The sequence below is a fragment of the Candida orthopsilosis genome (genome assembly GCF_000315875.1).
Source record: "Candida orthopsilosis Co 90-125, chromosome 1 draft sequence".
Taxonomy (NCBI): domain Eukaryota; kingdom Fungi; phylum Ascomycota; class Pichiomycetes; order Serinales; family Debaryomycetaceae; genus Lodderomyces; species Lodderomyces orthopsilosis.
Genome location: NC_018292.1, coordinates 427,855 through 445,650, shown reverse-complemented (window position 1 = coordinate 445,650; position 17,796 = coordinate 427,855). Strand labels below are relative to the sequence as shown.

At 37.6% G+C, this 17,796-nt stretch overlaps 6 protein-coding genes across 6 annotated transcripts; 2 read left to right on the top strand and 4 right to left on the bottom strand. All coding sequences in view use genetic code 12, as the record gives it.

The window, feature by feature from the left end:
• Positions 1-14: 14 nt before the first annotated feature.
• CORT_0A01950 (Smc1 protein) lies at positions 15-3,749 on the bottom strand (the record flags this gene model as incomplete). The annotated part of the gene is made up of 1 exon (XM_003865978.1): positions 15-3,749. The coding sequence occupies one exon, from the start codon at positions 3,747-3,749 to the stop codon at positions 15-17; it is 3,735 nt and encodes a 1,244-aa protein (XP_003866026.1).
• A 151-nt stretch (positions 3,750-3,900) lies between these two features.
• Positions 3,901-6,255, bottom strand: CORT_0A01940 (tRNA-Cys synthetase; the record flags this gene model as incomplete). Its single annotated transcript, XM_003865977.1, has 1 exon — positions 3,901-6,255. One exon carries the CDS (start codon positions 6,253-6,255, stop codon positions 3,901-3,903), a length of 2,355 nt encoding a protein of 784 aa, XP_003866025.1.
• A 904-nt stretch (positions 6,256-7,159) lies between these two features.
• On the top strand, positions 7,160-7,787 carry CORT_0A01930 (Rpl14 ribosomal protein L14; the record flags this gene model as incomplete). Its single annotated transcript, XM_003865976.1, has 2 exons — positions 7,160-7,270; positions 7,503-7,787. The coding sequence occupies 2 exons, from the start codon at positions 7,160-7,162 to the stop codon at positions 7,785-7,787; spliced, it is 396 nt and encodes a 131-aa protein (XP_003866024.1).
• A 321-nt stretch (positions 7,788-8,108) lies between these two features.
• On the bottom strand, positions 8,109-10,424 carry CORT_0A01920 (Mef1 protein; the record flags this gene model as incomplete). The annotated part of the gene is made up of 1 exon (XM_003865975.1): positions 8,109-10,424. One exon carries the CDS (start codon positions 10,422-10,424, stop codon positions 8,109-8,111), a length of 2,316 nt encoding a protein of 771 aa, XP_003866023.1.
• A 159-nt stretch (positions 10,425-10,583) lies between these two features.
• Positions 10,584-11,882, bottom strand: CORT_0A01910 (Fad3 omega-3 fatty acid desaturase; the record flags this gene model as incomplete). The annotated part of the gene is made up of 1 exon (XM_003865974.1): positions 10,584-11,882. One exon carries the CDS (start codon positions 11,880-11,882, stop codon positions 10,584-10,586), a length of 1,299 nt encoding a protein of 432 aa, XP_003866022.1.
• Positions 11,883-15,919: 4,037 nt separating this feature from the next.
• CORT_0A01900 (Op4 protein) lies at positions 15,920-17,143 on the top strand (the record flags this gene model as incomplete). Its single annotated transcript, XM_003865973.1, has 1 exon — positions 15,920-17,143. The coding sequence occupies one exon, from the start codon at positions 15,920-15,922 to the stop codon at positions 17,141-17,143; it is 1,224 nt and encodes a 407-aa protein (XP_003866021.1).
• Between the last annotated feature and the right edge of the window lie 653 nt (positions 17,144-17,796).

Here is a 17,796-nt window from a genome sequence, read left to right as displayed (position 1 = left end):
CTATACACAACTATCTAAGCTGCAACAACTGTGTTCCCTTGCAATGGTATATCTTCATCTGGATACTCACTTAAGTCGAGCGTTACCGTTTTGGAGCTATTTTCTCTCTGCTCACGGTATATTCCCACTAATGCATCGGACTTTTCATACAAGTTATTCTTCAACGAAATCACAATGAATTGAAAGTTTGGACCAGCGTGATTTTTGATGTAATTACCAATTCTTGCCACATTGCTGTTATCTAAAGCAGCATCGATTTCATCTAAAACAAAGAATGGAGATGGTTGGAAGGAATGGAGCGCAAACAACAAAGCTAATGCTGCCATCGTCTTTTCCCCCCCAGACAATAGTTCCATATCCTGAAAGCGTTTCATAGGAGGCATGGCGTGGTACTTTACCCCTGATAAGTAAGGACTGTCTTCATCTTCAAGGATCAAAAATGCTGATCCTCCCATTGGAGACAAACTAGATTTAGTCAATTCTTTATATGTATCATCAATGCAGCCCGAAATGTGATTAAATGCTTCCATGAACCTGTCGTATCTTTTTTCACTAATTTCTCTAAATTTATCAGCTGCTTTTCTTTCCTTTTGACGTGCAACAGTGTAATCCTTATCGTAACCCCTCAACTTGTTTTCCACTTCCTTGAATCTCTCCAATGCTTTGGCATTTGGGGTCAACTTTTCCAAACTCTCAATGGTATTTTGAAGCATCACTTCAAGCTCAGCCTCCAACTTGGTACTAAATGTTTCCTTATATTTCTCGTCGAGCATTTCGTAATCGATCTCTATCTTGTAAATTTCACCCAAAGTTTCATCCGAGTCTTCACCCATGGAAATTTGGTCAAGGTCGCCTGCCTCCAATGGTAAGATAATATTCTGTATTTTACAATTCTTCAAGATATTGGCTCTGATGGAATCGAGTTTTAGTAACGTTTCTTCCTTTTCAATGATTTCTTTCGCAAGATTGGTAATCTCCACCGACCTTTCAGCTATGTCATTTTCAACCAATTTAGATGACCTCAACTTCGTCTCTAATAATTGCTCTATCTTGGTTTGCTCTTTCTTCAAAATTTCATACTCCGCTTGAGCATTATCAAGCTCGTCTTCTAATCTATTCTTTTCATCGAGCACGTTGGTCAATTCCTCTTTCAAATCCACAATCTGATTCTTGATGACATTCTTGCGTGATTCGGTCTCTTCACAACGGCTTGTATCAAAGTCCAATCTATTTTGCAACACTGAAATTGACTTCAAAAATAATGATCGTTCCTTTGCTCTTGTTCTCAAGGCGGTCCCGTGTAATTCCTCATATTTTTCAATACCGTCCTTTATTTTCCACTTTTCGCAAAAGCTCTGGTATATTCCGGACTTTTTCTTTTTAATATCCATCTTTATCTTCGCAATCTCATTGTCAATCCGCTCAAAGTCTTTACTCATTTTAGCCAAAGACTCATCAAATTTCTCACATTGTTTCTTCAGGAAATCAATTTCACTAAGTTTATCATTAATCGCCCTATCCAATGACGCTTTCTGATTCTTCAATACTGGTAATTTATCATTCAACAGACTTATTTCCTCTGCCAATAAGTTAATTTCCAATTCTTTTGGTCTAACTTCCTGCAATTTCACAACTTTAGACAACAAGATCTCTTTTCTCTCATTCATCTTTGTCCAGTCTTGTTTATTCCAACTGATATTTGCAGACGACTTGCGAATTTGTTGCCCACCAGTCATTTGGCCTGATTTATGAATAACAGAGCCCTGCAATGTCACAATTTTGTTTTCAAATTTCTTAGACGAGTTCCATCTTATGGATCTAGCCACATTAATGTCATCTGCAACTAATGCGCTTCCGACAATATATTCGATAGCAGGTCCGAGCGATCTATTCTCATATTCCACGATATCAATTCCCGGTACAACGGCGTCATTTATAGATCTCAAATAGTTCAAGTTGACGGGATCAAACTCAACTGAATCTAATGGGATAAACGTAGCCACTCCCGCCCTTCTTTCTTTCAAAAGCTCAATACACTTGTAAGCTATTGAGGCAGTTTCCACTACAATCGCATCTGAGTTTTTTCCTAAAATTGTCAGCAAAGCCGACTCGTATTTTTGTTCCGTTGGTCGAACTAATTCATGTACCAAACCTTTGATAGATCCAGCTGGGAGTTGTCTTTTTAGAGTAGATAAATTTTCTCTTAATTTCTTCTGCTTGTTGGATTCACGTTGTTGGGATGACAAATCTTCCAACTTGAGCAAAACACCCTTAAGTTCAGTATTGAGTTGAAGTTCTTCCTGATTGAATATATCCTTTTGTTTTATGAGTTTATCTCTTGCCTCATCCTTTTCTTTCCTCTTGTTCAATACTTGAGTGATTTCATTTTCTAAGTCATTCAACTTTGACTTCAATTCCAAATTGAGACTCGATTGGAGGTCTTGTATTCTCGACTTGGCATTAGATTTTTGACTAGTTATACTTTTCTCTTTGATTGTCAACGAGTCTTTTTCATTCATCAATAACGATATCTGTTCCTCTAGCTCGGATCCACTTGCTGCTAGATACTCAGCTCTAAGTCTCTCGTATTCTTGTTGTCCCTCTTCTCGTATATTCAAATTCGATGATGCTGCTATCGAAGACCTAACTTGTTCCTCGAAGTCTTTGAACAACTTTTTGCTGTCACTAAGTTGCTTTTCGAGACTCTTAACTTGCGCTTTTTGGGATTTGATATCAACCTCCAAATCCGACACTTTGTTCTCCTGTGATTTAATCTTTGATGATAAGGATGCTTTGTTTGATTCGAGGGGAATTAAACCTCGCTTGGTGGTCTCTACTTTCTGATTTGACTGTTCAATCTGTTTGGCATGATTTTTCGATTCAAGTGCTGTTTTGGAGTACTCTGAAGTCAAGGCTTTGTAGGTTTTTTCCTTTGTTGAAAGTTCACTTTTCATCTCCTTCAATTGGGCATTTTTTGACCTGATTTCTTCCTTCAACTTATAGTGCTTGTTTTCATTATGGTATAATTGATACAAATTTAGCTTCTTCACAAGATCATTTCTCAAGATAAGATTTTTCTCAAATTGGCGCTGCTCAGAAGCTTGCTCCTTGTATTGCTTCGACTCCGAGTTAAGAGTCCTCTTTCTTGAAAAAACTTCGTTGGTAACTTCGTGCGCTTGATCTCTTTCTTCTTTTAAGCGCTCATATTCTTCTGTGAATTCATTAGATCCACTGATATGTTCTATCATGGCAGACAATGCCTTTGGATTTTGTGATGCGATTTGTTCAACATCACCTTGAAATACGAGAAAGTTTCTTGCCTTTACAAGAATGTTTTCTTTTTTCAATGCTGCTGCATAGTTAAGTCTAGTTACAGATTGATCATTGATTTGATATTCGGTGTTTCCACTTGCCAAAATCGATCTTTTCAATCGCAAAATGTCTCCATCATCCTTTTCGTAAATAGCCAAGACGTATGCTGATCTAGGATCCTGCTCAAGATCAAGAGTACTGTCATCCAAATCACCTAACGCATCCCTTCTTCCTCGATATATCAAATCTTTCAATTGCCTTGATCTAAGTTGTGACGAGTTCAAACCTAACACGAAGGATATAGCATCCATCATATTTGACTTTCCCGAACCATTTGGGCCAATAATTGATACAAAGTTCGACGATCCAAAGCCTACGTTGGTCTTGCCACGGTATGATTTAAAGTTGTGGAGCTCCAATCCTATTAATCTTCCCATACTTGACTTTGTAAATGTGATCTCTGATATGTGTGGGTTGTTTATTTGTTTAGTTTTTGTTTACGCGATTTGAGAAAAGAAAAATGTGAAATCTTACAAGACGCGTAAAACATACATTTTCTAAGTACTTTTCGTCATTATAAATACTATACTACGATGATTCACCAATTGACTTCAAATACTCATTATGAAGCCTCCCTTGTTGTTGATATTGCTTCATTAACTTCTTTTTCATACTCTTACTGATTTCCTCCCCTTTATTATCAATCGTTGGAATTCCCATTTCGTCAAATTCCTTATAGGATGGATCATTTTTGAACAATTCACTAGGAGGAATCTTCAGTTGGACCAATTTCTCTGCCTCCTTTTTTGCTTTCAATGCCTCCTGTTCTTTTCGTTTAGCTTCTTTTTCCGCCAGTTGTTTAGCCTTGGCTTCTTGTTGGCTGAGCAACTGTTGCTTTTCAGATTCATTGAGAAATTTGACTAAAGCGTTTCCATCAGGTCTATCATCGAGAGAAACGTTAAGGTTGATCAAATCTGATCTAATGGAATCAGAAGCTGATAAAAACTCCTTCAAATCTGCTTTTTTGATGGCTAAATTTCTCACTTGGTCTCTAAATTGGGCCAATGCTTTCACATAAGGCATTGCGACATCTTCTGCAGATCCAACACCCTCTGAGGAAGAAGATTCATCGACCCAGCCGAGTTTGTCAGGTCTAGATTGAAAGCCTAAGATGTTGAGAATTTTCAGAATCCAGGATGTAACCAGTAATAGAACTTCAATTCGAAGTTCGCTCTTGCCTGTGGTTGCTGGTTGTATGTAGTTGTTGCTTTTAGACACCAACTCTACCAAACACTTGATGGCGTCTCCGCTTGACAAATTATCGTTGAAAGCAATGTCAACATCATCCTGAGCTTTGTCCAAATCGGCATATAATTGCTTTTCGTTTTCCCCAATACGTTTAGACACATACTCTCCCTTTTCCACTTTATGCTTATACTCATTATTCAAAGCACGAACATTTGTGAAAAACTTACTAAATGTAGATTCAATCGACATAACCTCGCTGATTAAGCTGTCCTTGAAGTCCAAAGGCTTGTTCCAAGGGCATAATGCAAATACAAATCTCAATTGTCTCGAGCTAAAGTCTTTCAATGCGTCATTTATAGTAATAAAGTTCTTTAATGATTTCGACATTTTTTGGCCTTGTATGTGTAAATGACCATTGTGCATGAAATAATTGACCCACTGGTTGTTGTCAAAGTAAGCTTCTGATTGCGCTAACTCGTTGTCATGATGAGGAAAACACAAATCAACACCACCACTGTGAATATCCATTTGTGAACCGGTGATATCCGATGCCATTACTGAGCACTCAATATGCCAGCCAGGTCTTCCCTTACCCCATTTGGAATCCCAAGCGGGTTCACCTGGCTTTGATGCCTTCCATAAAGCAAAATCACTAGGATTACGTTTCGAGTTTCCCAAACTCAATGAACCTTCACCATCATTTATCAAGCTCATATCACCTTTGTTCCAAGGTTGCAACTTGGCATAATCATGTTTTGAATGTTCATACTTGACAGTATCAAAATACACAGAACCGTCTTCTGTTGCATAGGCATAACCATTGGATATAATCTTATCAACATAGTCAATGATATCGGGAACATATTCGGATACCCTTGTAGTTACAGATGGTGGTAAGACACTGAGCTTTGACATATCTTCGTTAAATTTGTTTTCCCAATATAATGGAAGTTTTTTGAAAATGCTGGGTTCAGTGACTGATGCCCCATGTTCCTTATCCAAGTATACAACAGCGACATCCTTTATCTCGTTTAAGAAGTCGTTGTACGAAATGTTCTTGTCGTTGATGGCGTTGAGTGCTCTAACCACGGCTTTCACATACATTGGTAATTTAGGTTTCTCCTTCTTTATTTCTTCGAGATTTGGAATCGATTGTGACCATATGACAAAGTCCTTCTCTATGTCACCTGTAAACTCGGGCAAGTTCTTTTCCACGTAATACAGTAAGGAGGTTTTGGATAAGCCTAACACTTCTTTGACATCCTTGTAGTGGCTGACAATCTTTTCTTCGAAAAGATGCTGTTGACGAGCAGCTATGATAATTTTGTCATCGATATCAGTGACGTTTTGGATAAATAAGACATTGTAGCCAAAGTAGTCTTGTAAGATCCTCCTACAGATATCGGTCGACACATAATTCCTAGCATGACCCATATGGGAGTGATCATAAACAGTTGGTCCACAGCTGTACCATGTTATGTGACCTGGTTTAATTGAATGAAAGTCGTTCTTAGTACGGGTCAAAGAGTTGTAAATTTTCAACTTTGGCTTAGCTGATGATTTATCACTCGGCTCGTACCATTTTGGTTGTTGTATTGATGGTTTTTTGGCTGTTGCCGTTGTTGCTGCTGCTGCAGTGCTTGGTGATGACGACATTACTCTAGCTATATTTTGTAACCTTCGGCTATAGATCATACAGCCAATTGGGGTCTGGTGATGCAGTAGTGATGTGTTTTGACTCCAATGACTAATTTCGCGGACTTCACCACCAACCAATTTTTTTTTGAAAGTTGCAAAACAACACTCGATACATAGCGTTGTACGTTACTCAAGAGGCTGCCGAGTAAATATCTTTTGGAATCGAAGGATGCATTAGGGACACCCTCTTCTTGAATGACACAAAGTTTAGAGATGTTACTAGGTTATGTAGTTATAACTTTAACCCTCTAAGCCCTACGATCTTTTATAACTTTACTACACCACTGTATTACAATCACCAACACCGATCTTTCACAAATTCAATTCTCAGTTAATAAAATTGTCGCATGATGTGTTCACTCCATAGTGAAACTAGGCGTGTTTCGGATGTGAATACTCTAGAACGCAAATTATAGGTCATCATACAATTGAATTTGAATAAAAATCAACTAGTGTCCTGTATGACACATCAATCTATCTTTACTTAGTCAAAAATAGACTGATGTAGCTTACCGGGTATGGCCCTTTGATTGATTGAATGAATCAACAAGTAGATAAAGGACAAGAAACGAGCTCATAGGTAACTCTTCAAACTTTCCATTGGCAATGTTTTGTTTTCGTATTTGTTTTTAGGGCTTTGACCTAATTCTAAGCGTACGCATGTGACCAACTCTTAAGTGTGCATATAATAAAGTATTCCTAACTCACACAAATTAATTTTTTTCTCCTCTCTATCATTCTACTTAGTTACTTTGTGTGAATTGTTCACTAGAGAGCTACCAAGCACTAACAATTCCATTCTACGCTTAGACAAAAATTTAATTTTCAATCCTCTCTATACAGAGACAAAGTTTTCACTCATCCAACCCATTTTTAATAACAACAACATATACCACCAAAGATGTCATCAACTGTTAAAGCTGCCAACTGGAGATTTGTTGAAGTTGGACGTATCGTCTTAGTCGACAACAAAGACTTAGCCACCATTGTTGAAATTATTGATCAAAAAAGAGTATGTTTTAAAATGAAGTTGAGGACAGGATCGCAGCAAAAAGGGACGTAACATGAGAATACAGGAGATCAGTGCGATATGTGATGTTCTATTGTACTTACTTTAGCACTGACTCAACTGTTGATGTTGCTTTTGGCGATGGCGCTAGTTTCGACTGATCAAATGTTAACAACCTTTAACCTGTGACTCCCCCTACAATCTTACAAACTCTATACTAACTTTAATCCTTTAGGCTTTAATCGATGGTCCAAAAGTACCAAGACAAGCTATCTCATTAGCTAAAGTTACCTTGACCCCAATTGTCTTGCCAAACTTGCCAAGAGGTGCCAGAACTGCCACTGTCCAAAAGAAATGGGCTGCTTCAGAAGTCGACAACAAATGGGCTTCATCAGCTTGGGCTAAGAAATTGGCTACCAAGGAAAGAAGAAGTCAATTAAGTGATTTCGAAAGATTCCAAGTTTTGGTTTTGAAGAAACAAAGAAGATATGCCACCAAGAAAGCTTTGGCTAAGGCTTAAATTTGATTCTTTTTGGGTTTAACGTAAAGAAGCAAAGAATAACACTGTGTAATAGTCAATTTTTTTAATAGTATATTTCATCTGGGAAAGACGATTTTGTTTGAAGCTCCAAAGCTATAGTTGTTGTGGGTTTGAAAACAAAAGCACCATTATCATGTCACTTACATCATCATTTCATTTAGTTGTTAACCATTCCAATTTTATAAGTCTATAAAATATAATATTAAAAAATTACGAATTTGTATAAGATAAGAGTCGTAGAACCATTATGTATGTTCTCTATCATTTATTTACAAGAATATATAACTTTAAATATAAGCCTTACTTTTTATTACCTTGAGCCTTTTCATAATCACTAATCAATTGTTTTTGTAATTGTGGACTGGCCTGAGCATACTTGAGAAATTCTAATGAAAATTCTCCTTTACCTTGAGTACATGCTCTCAAGCTTGTTGAAAATCCAAACATGGAGTTCAATGAACACTCAGCAGTGACAGTAAACTCATCTTGCCCATTGACAGTTTCATTAATCATACCACCCAACTTGTTAACCAAACCAACAACAGAACCTTGAAATTCGTTTGGTGCAGTAATTTCAACATTCATAATTGGTTCCAAAATCACTGGTGAAGCATTGAGGAATGCTTGTCTAAAAGCACCTTGGGTAGCAGTTCTAAATGCCAATTCAGAAGAATCTACCACGTGTGTTTGACCATCATTAATAAGCATATCAACACCCAAGACTTTATGTCCAATCAATGGTCCTTTTTCCAAACAATCGTCAAAACCTTTGTTACATGCCAACAAGAATTTTTCAGGAATCTTTCCTCCAACAATTTGAGTTTCAAACTTGTTTTCACCTTCAATTGGTTTCATCTCACCAACAACTCTACCATATTGACCAGCACCACCAGATTGTTTCTTGTGTGTGAAATCAAAGGCGGCTGGTGCTGTTATGGCTTCTCTATAAGCAACTTGTGGTTTACCGGTGACACAATCAACTCCATATTCTCTTTTGATTCTTTCAACGTAAATTTCCAAATGCAATTCACCCATTCCGGAAATGATTGTCTCTTTAGATTCGGAATCGTAGTGGACTTTGAATGTCGGGTCTTCTTTTTGGAATCTATTCATGGCTTTGGAGAAAGCACCATTATCTTTTGACTTAGGTGCAATACTTAAAGAAATGACAGCTTCGGGAACAAACATTGAGCTCATGGCAATTTGTTGTGATGAACCTTGGCCAATAAAAGTGTCACCTGATGCACAATCGATACCAAATGTAGCACAAATCTCACCACTTCCAACTTCAGCGACATCCTCCATATCATTAGAGTGCATTCTCACTAATCTTGAAACCTTGACCTTCTTACCTGTTTTGATGTGGGTCATGTAGGCACCTTTCTTTAACTTACCTTGATAGACCCTGATATATGTTAATTGACCGTATGGACCTTCTTCCAATTTGAATGCCAATCCTACAAATGGAGCGGCACTAGATGGAATCAAATTAATTGGTGTTTCACTACCATCCTTATGGATTTCCAAACCAGTATTTAAAATCTCATTTGGTTGGGGCAAATAATCAACAACGGAATCCAAAACTGGTTGAATACCTCTGTTGGCCAAAGCCGAACCCATAAGTACAGGAGTAAATTTCCTTCCAATAGTTGCACGTCTAATCGCAGCCTTGATTTGTTCTGGAGTTGGTTCTTCACCTTCCAAGTAAATATCAGCCATTTCTTCGTCAACATCAGCCAATGTTTCAATCAAAAGTGCTCTTTTTTCCTCGACCAACTCTTTCAAATCTTCGGGGATCTCAGCAGTTCTAATTATTTCACCTTGTGAGCCTTCGTTATACAACGCAACACGATCAATAATATTTACAACACCTTTCAATTCATCTTCAGCACCAATTGGGACTTGGATAGCAGCAGCAGGCATTTTCAATTTCAAATTGATTTGTTCAATGGCCCTCCATGGGTTAGCACCCATACGGTCCATCTTATTGATAAATGTAACTCTAGGAACATTGTAACGACGCATTTGTCTGTCAACTGTGACTGTTTGTGATTGAACTCCAGCAACGGCACAAACAACTAAAACGGCACCATCCAAAACACGCAATGCCCTTTCAACCTCAATTGTGAAATCAATATGACCGGGAGTATCAATTAAATTGAAATGGTATGATTTGTCATCCTTATCCCATGAACAATATGTAGCTGCAGATTGAATAGTAATACCTTTTTCTCTTTCCAAATCCATATGGTCCATCTTAGCTCCAACTGAATCACGACCTCTAACTTCATGAATAGCTTTGATTCTACCAGTGTAGAATAAAACACGTTCTGTAAATGTGGTCTTACCTGAATCTATATGTGCTGAGATACCAATGTTTCTAATTCTTTTGGACGCTTTGATATCTTCATCCGGAAGGTTCTTGACTATCTCATCAATGATAACTTTTTCCTCTTCATAAGTCTCTGGTTGTTTTTGTTTCAAGTCATCGAATGAACGTAGTGATGTTTGGAAACCTCTTGATAAGACGCGCAATTGTTGTGGTTTAGCCAAGTGCACAAGCGGGAGCTTCTGTAACTTTCTACTCCTTAAAACATTGCGTAGCACACTCGTCATGTCAATTACTTGGTGTCTGTATATTACCTTAACAATCAGATCATTGGCTGAAAAATTTTTTGGAAAATTTACACAGTTGCAAATACCGAGGCAACTACCATTCACATACAGAATACTATGCTTTATAAATAAAACCTCAATATACAAGCTATTTACAGTTTAGTTCTTTGGTTTGACACCGAGTCCATTGACGTTTCTAAACATCATCACTCCCTTTGCGTCTTCCTTATCATCATCTACAAATTGACAGCTTCTGAGACACTTCCATAAACTGACCCACATTGACTCCCCCTCATATCTGTAATGTTCACCCATGACCTTTTTGATAGCTTCGGTAGCTTCTCTTGCGTTGTAAAATGGAATTCTTGATACGTAATGGTGCAAGACGTGAGTTTCGATAATATCGTGGAAAATGTGTTGACCAATGAATCCAAAGTTACGGTCAATTGTAGCAGCAGCACCACGAGCAAAAGTCCATTCTTTAGCAGTGTAGTGGGGCATAGTAGGGTCCGTATGTTGCAAAAAAGTAACAAACACTAACCAGTGGTTAACCCACAACCAGGGAACAAACCAGTTGATCATCATGTTGAATAGTCCAAAAGTCTTATACCATTGGTAAACGACAGTGAAAGTGGTAATTATACCAATGTCAGACAAAATGATGTTCCAGTACTGGTGCTTCTCAAACACTGGAGAAGATGGGGAGTAATGAGATCTACCGTACCACGTAGTACCCTTGTATTCTTGTCCTGTTGCATTAGTAGCCAAATACAACTGTAACCCACCCAATTGTTGAAATACCAATACGGCAAAGGTCCAAATTGGACTCTCTTCCATCAAATCCTCAACTTTTTCAGCATTGCTTTTCTTCAAGTACTCCTCTTTGGTGTATGGTATAAACACCATATCCTTAGTCAAGTGACCTGTAGCTTTGTGATGCTTTGCATGACTATATTTCCATGAAAAGTATGGAACAATCAAGTATGAGTGGAGAACCCATCCAATAAAGTCGTTAACCTTTTGATAATCAGAAAAGGCACCGTGACCACATTCATGAGCTAAAATCCACAATCCAAATCCAAATAATCCAATTGCGTAGGATTGGAACATCCAAGCAGCACCTCTAAGAGCTGTTGACACAGTTTCATGTCCAGTGATGCCAATTTGAGGTATGAACCTGTGTCCAATGTATCCAATTAAAACCATCATGGTAATGTCTCTAGCAACATATCCCAATGACCTGATCAATGACCTCTCATAACAATGTTTAGGAATAGCTTGTAAGATTTCCTTGATTGTGTAGTCAGGTACCTTAAATACATTACCGTTGGTGTCTATAGTAGTTAAATTGGAAGTTGGCACATTTGTGCTCAAAGTGGCGACATTGCCTGATCTATTGATGACAGAGCTAGAATGGTTGTCCAGACCAGTTGTGGTTGATGCTTGAACGGTACTCATAATGAAGACTAAAACGATATGAGTAAACCAGTGCAAGAAGAGAAGTGTATACAAACTGAAATAATTTTTCCAATTCTATAACTAACACAGTATCAATTTCTTATCATCGCCTAATCCTTCGTTGGCTCACCGTACAAAACCGGGCAAGAATTGGGAAAATTTTTTCCGCTTTTTGTGGCATATCTAATTTGATCTGAAGAGATGGACCGAGGGAAGAAAGTAAATCGTTTACGAAATATAAACTCAGGCGGGTCTACGATCTACAACCAAATCTAGACCTTCATTCCAAGGTATATGTTGTCATGTGTAAAGCTCGTGAAGAGTATTTTCTTTAGGTAGGCAAGTGCAACCACCAATCCTTCTGAAATAGCATCGCCTGGTGGTCCAAATTTCAAACAAAAAAAATAAACGTAAACATAAACATTGTCTCAGCCATGTAATTGTTACATGCAGGTTTGAAACAGACAAAAAAACGTTTTATTAAAACAAAATACGAAGTGATGAGCTGGAGGCATACGAGATACTGGGAAAGAAGATGGATGAGGATATTAGAGTGTGCGACAGGGCAAAGAGGTGAATGTCGGTAGTGACCGGATCCTTTATGAAACGTCCGTACTTTAGAATACACATTCAAAATTTAATGTCTCAATTGTTGCAAAATTTGTTATAAATTTTCGCAAATGAGTTGAAAGAACTTAAAATGAGCAGACTTTACTTAAAGACAGTAGAGTTATCACGAGATCTCATACGACCCAGCAAGCCTATGCGTGGTGCTCTATCTCTCTATTTAGCAACGTTCTTATGTAGATTAGCACAAAATTATCTGTTTGTGGTTCTGAATTCAAGTCACCTGATCTGGAAGTGTAACACCGAAATTCCAAGCTACATTACTCCCTAAAGTTTAACTGCATCGCTAAAAAGAAACGGTCAAAATCAAAACTTGTTGATTAATAATAGAAACTACTTTTCTCCGTTATTAAAATCCCGTCATTTGAAATTTACAAACAATCCAATTTCAGAGGGGATAATTGTGGGGTCTACAAAAGCCATTTCAGACCAAGTTCTACAAAATCTAGTCAAGAGAAGCTCTATCTCAGTTTCACAACATTGTGATTTTCGGTTGACTTCCAAGTGGGGACGCTTTTTGAATCACAATTCCATTTGTTGCCAGAATGAGTAAAGTTATTCTCTTTGCCACAAAAGGCGGCAATCTTTAATTCTCGACATTTTGCTGTCCACATTTTTCACGATCCCCAAATTCGCTTAATTTCATATAAGAACGCCCCAATTTTAGCTCAGACGTTAAAGATATACGATACTAAACCTGAAAATCAAACGTATTGAATGAAGAAGCGAGAACCAAGGCATTTTGGCAAAAATGTGGCTTGCCATTATTAGTAACCTAATGGCTCTTTAAAACATTAAATCTACACAATACTGTGGTGGTTGTAGACTTTGCATACGTGTACTACGAAATTCTAGTTCAACCCCGCTCATTACTCGTAATAGTTTCGTAAATGAACAATAAAACAACTTTTGGCAGGTAAGAAAAGAAAGGTAATTTAATTTAACACAATAGTCACATATCACAAGAAGTGGGGCCATCGAGATTCAAATTTGGCATATTTTACCCCAAAGCAATCACTGTGAATCTCGATTCAGTTATTGTTTCTTAGATTCATCTCATACAGTAGAATACATTGCCAAACGGGGTAGATTCATTATAACCGTTAAGTAAAGATTGTAAACTGTACTTCAAACGTAGACTAATTAGGCAAAATATTCAAGACCTTTAGGAGTTAATGCATGGGGTATAGATTTGCTTAATTCCTGCTTGAATGTTAATTTCAAAGATGTAAAATCTCAAATGCAATGGGTGCAAAAAAATAAAGAATTGCTATAAATAAACTTTTTTTACTTTTTTTATTTTTTTCGGGGGGGTTTGGCAATCTGTTTACTCAATACGGAAATTCTTCTTGTTACACAAAAATAAATAAAAGGGAGGGTGTGTACCTTACCAGAATAAAAACTTTGAAAAATGGTGTAATTCTCTATTGTTATTTTTGCGCCCTTTTTCTTTTATTGGGAAATTGTAAGGATTGTAATAGAGTTGCAAGACAGGTATCAAAACCAAGGTAACGTTTAACGACCCTTTTATTGTTTTTCAAGCTTTCTGAAGAGACGTTTACTAGGGAGAGCTCTCCTTTTAAGCCTCAACATCCGGAAAGGTTGAATTCCACACCACATTGTAGTTTAGGAGTAGCAATATTGAAATTATCATTTTGATTTAGTGCCTTGGACAATAGTTAGTTCTTTGTAGTGTTATTTACAAAATATTCAGTCAAACGTTTTGTACAATTTGCCTTTGTTTACTTTGCGAACCCAAGGTTTTAAATTTGGAACCATAGATGAATGATAAAAGATAAAAGACTGAATCTGTTATGGCTCGTGTTTGAAAATCAAGGAAATCGAGGCCCTGCAAGATTCTGCGTAAGATGTGAAATAGCCCACTTGTGAGAACATAAAGGTACTTCTAGCTTACAACGTAGCATAGGTGATTTATTAAAATGGAACACTTGATTAATGGTTGAAAAAATACTAAGAAATTCCTCATTGAGTTAGATGGGGGATCACATATTGGCATATTAAGCTTTAACAGTAAAATAGGGTTTTCCATTATGTGCTTTTGTCTTGGAGAAGTTTAAAAAGTGTGGAAGCACCACCCTTTGAGTAAAGAATGGAATTTTGAGCCAGTGTGTTCTCCGCTGGTTATGTAACTTACCACTTATCCAAATTGAGAATGGTTAGAGAGAGGATGATGCCAATGGTTAAGGACAGCTTCTCCTATTCGCAAAAGTGAAATTCTCTTTTGACTCAGCTCGTATTACATCACACAAAAACGGTCCGTAATAGAGTGAAATCTTGAGATATTATGCAACATCCACACACCATATCTGACAATAAACCAAGATTGTCGAAGAAACGAGTAACGAAAGGGATGAGGATGGGTGCTTTTCCTCCAACTGGAACTTAATACAGAAGAAGTAATATACTAGATAATCTTAATTCCTTTGAAAGAGGTGTTAGGTATTATTTACACCCCACAGGCTTGAAACCGTAAATTAATAAAAAGAACAGGGCTCATATCACGGCTTTAATTAATCCCACAACATAGTCAGCCATTTCTCTAGTGGCTTTGAGAAAAAAAACTATCTCATTCCCCAAGTAGCACTAGTTCTAATTGCATACTCTCCTTTTCTACTCATTGCTTTTACTCTCAATTGACAGGGATAAGAATGAACCTCGCTTTTTCCTTTCCCACCCTTATTATCACTTGACTCAGGCCTATAACGTATGACACCCTTATTAGACTTACACAGAGACACTTCAGCCGAGCTATAAATTGTGCGCTCCAAGCTGGGTCGAAAAATCACCAACCGACACAAATATCCTTCATTACTTGATTAAGTTATAATGTTGGTTTGTGGATCATACCAAGAAAATATTATAAACTAAGTTAAATCGGGGACTGAATGTTGTCCCCCATTATCGCAATTAAGCCCCTTTGTACTCTGTTTAGCTCGACAATCCTGTCCTACATTGTATGGTATGTAATACTGAAGAATAAAAATTATTTCCTAATCGGGTAATGTGGTAATTATGGAACAATATTTTTTTATCGTGTTCAGTTTTGTGTCACTAAAAATGTCCTTTTACTATTACTTCCATCTTTAGTTAAAGGCGTGATATGCATAAGCTAACACACAACGCAACACTATCATTCTATGTTCCAATTATGTTTTAATCATTCAACAAAAGATTTCTCGTAAAACTTCGAATAATTATAAATACCATTGAGATTCTCGAGTTTTTTAAGTCAGCCTTTCATTTCTTTTCTTTTTTCTTTTTTATCAACATCACCTCCAAAGAGAAAAGACTTCGAGATCTCATTCCTCGTTTTTCATTGCTCGCTACCAATATAGATTTCAATTGCAAAAATCTCCAAAACTACAAACGGCTACATATAACTAACAAAAATGAAATTCTCACAAACTACCTTACTCGCTGTCTTGGCTTCATCTGCTTTTGTTTCGGCTGCCCCAGCTATTGTTGCTGAACAATCCATGGTCAAGAGAGAAGATGTTAACGATGTTTTGGCCATCTTGAAAGAAATTAAAGAACATAACGCTAAAAGAGAATACTTGGAAGGTGATGCATTGATTGAGCACGACAAAAGAGCTGACTCTGCTTTGGGTAACTTAATCTCCGCTTTGAGTAACTCGGGTATTATTAGTCAAGTTTGGAACACATTAACCACTAATGATGCCATCAAAACTTCACTTTCCAACATTGTCCAATCTGCTATCCAAACCGCAGTTGTCCAAGGTCCAGCTTTGATTTCAGCTATCTGGAACTCAGGTTTATTGGGAGATATTTTCAACGATTTCTTGAACGATACTGATTTGAGAAGCGCTTTCTTGGATGTTGCCAAATCTATCTTTGGTACTGCCGTCAACTTGATCACCTCATGGTTGAGTGGATCTTCATCATCAAGCACCACCACCGCTGCTGCTTCAACCTCAACTGGTACTGCTGCCAAGAGAGAACTTTTGGACCTTAACGCTGAATATATTGACAAGAGAGACTTGTCCTCAATCATTCAATTCATTGTTCAAGAAATCTCAGATTCAGGAATTGTCTCCTCATTGGTCAACAAGGCCTTGGCTGATCCACAAGCTTCCATCAGCTTCTTGACCTCAGCTTTCCAAAACGGTTTGGTCATTGTTCAAGATGTCTATGACTGGGCTAAACAATCAGGATTGTGGGACTCTGCTTTGTCTTACATCTCAGCTAACGCTGGTACTTGGGCTTCTGCCATTGCTTCCTTTTTGGGTAACGCTTTGACATCCGGAACAGTCAGTGCATCAGAAATTGACAATGCTAGCTCTAGTGTATCAGCTAGATCTACTACTCCTGTTAGCACTGCTGCTGCTGCTAACTCTGCAATTGCTGCTACTACTGCTGCTCCAGCTGCTACATCTACCACTGCTGCTGCTGCTACTGGTACTACTGGTACTACTGCTACTACTGCTGCCTCAGGTAACAATGATGCTTTGAACTCATTGATCGACAAATACGGTGGATCTTCTGCCACTACTGCTGCTGCTAGTGTAGACACCTCAGGATTGTCAGGAAGCGTAAACCAATTGGTAAGTGCTGCTGGTCAAGCTGCTTCATCTTTGAAGAGAAGAAACTACTAAGTCAAATGATTGAAGGACACAGAGAAGGGATGTTTATAAATATACCACTCAATGATTGAAATTTTGACTGCAGTTCAGTTTTGATCAATTTTCCCACTGTTGTCAACGAATCTTACTAATCAGAAAGTAAAGAAGAAATGCTTGAGATTTTACTTTAGTTTTGTTGGCCTTTTACTTAGTTCGGCTTTCTTATCATTTCTAGGAGTTTCGAAGGTTCTTTTGTCATACCAATTTGGTTATTTTCTTTTATACGTTATACTAATTTTCATATTCAATTCTTAGCCACAAAAATATATAATTATTATGAAGTTATCTTGAGTAGAGAATAGGTAGAACTTTAAGGCGATAATGAGGGGTCCTTTCCCGAAAAGTTTGTTGTAAAAAGTGCAACTTGTGTGGAACAGCACTATCTTTTGTTGCACAAAATTAACAATTTTAGGCAACTACAGACTAACTACTCCCATTGTAAGCGTCACAAGCCTTCAATAGATCCGTATCAATTGGATCATGATCGAAGATGCACCCACGGCAGTACCTTTCTCTCAGTATGAAACAGCATGTTGTACACTTACAGAACGTCGACTTTGTGCTAACAACAGCAAACAAGTGACATATTTTTCACCAGCCCCAGATTCACTCCCCAAGAAAAAACT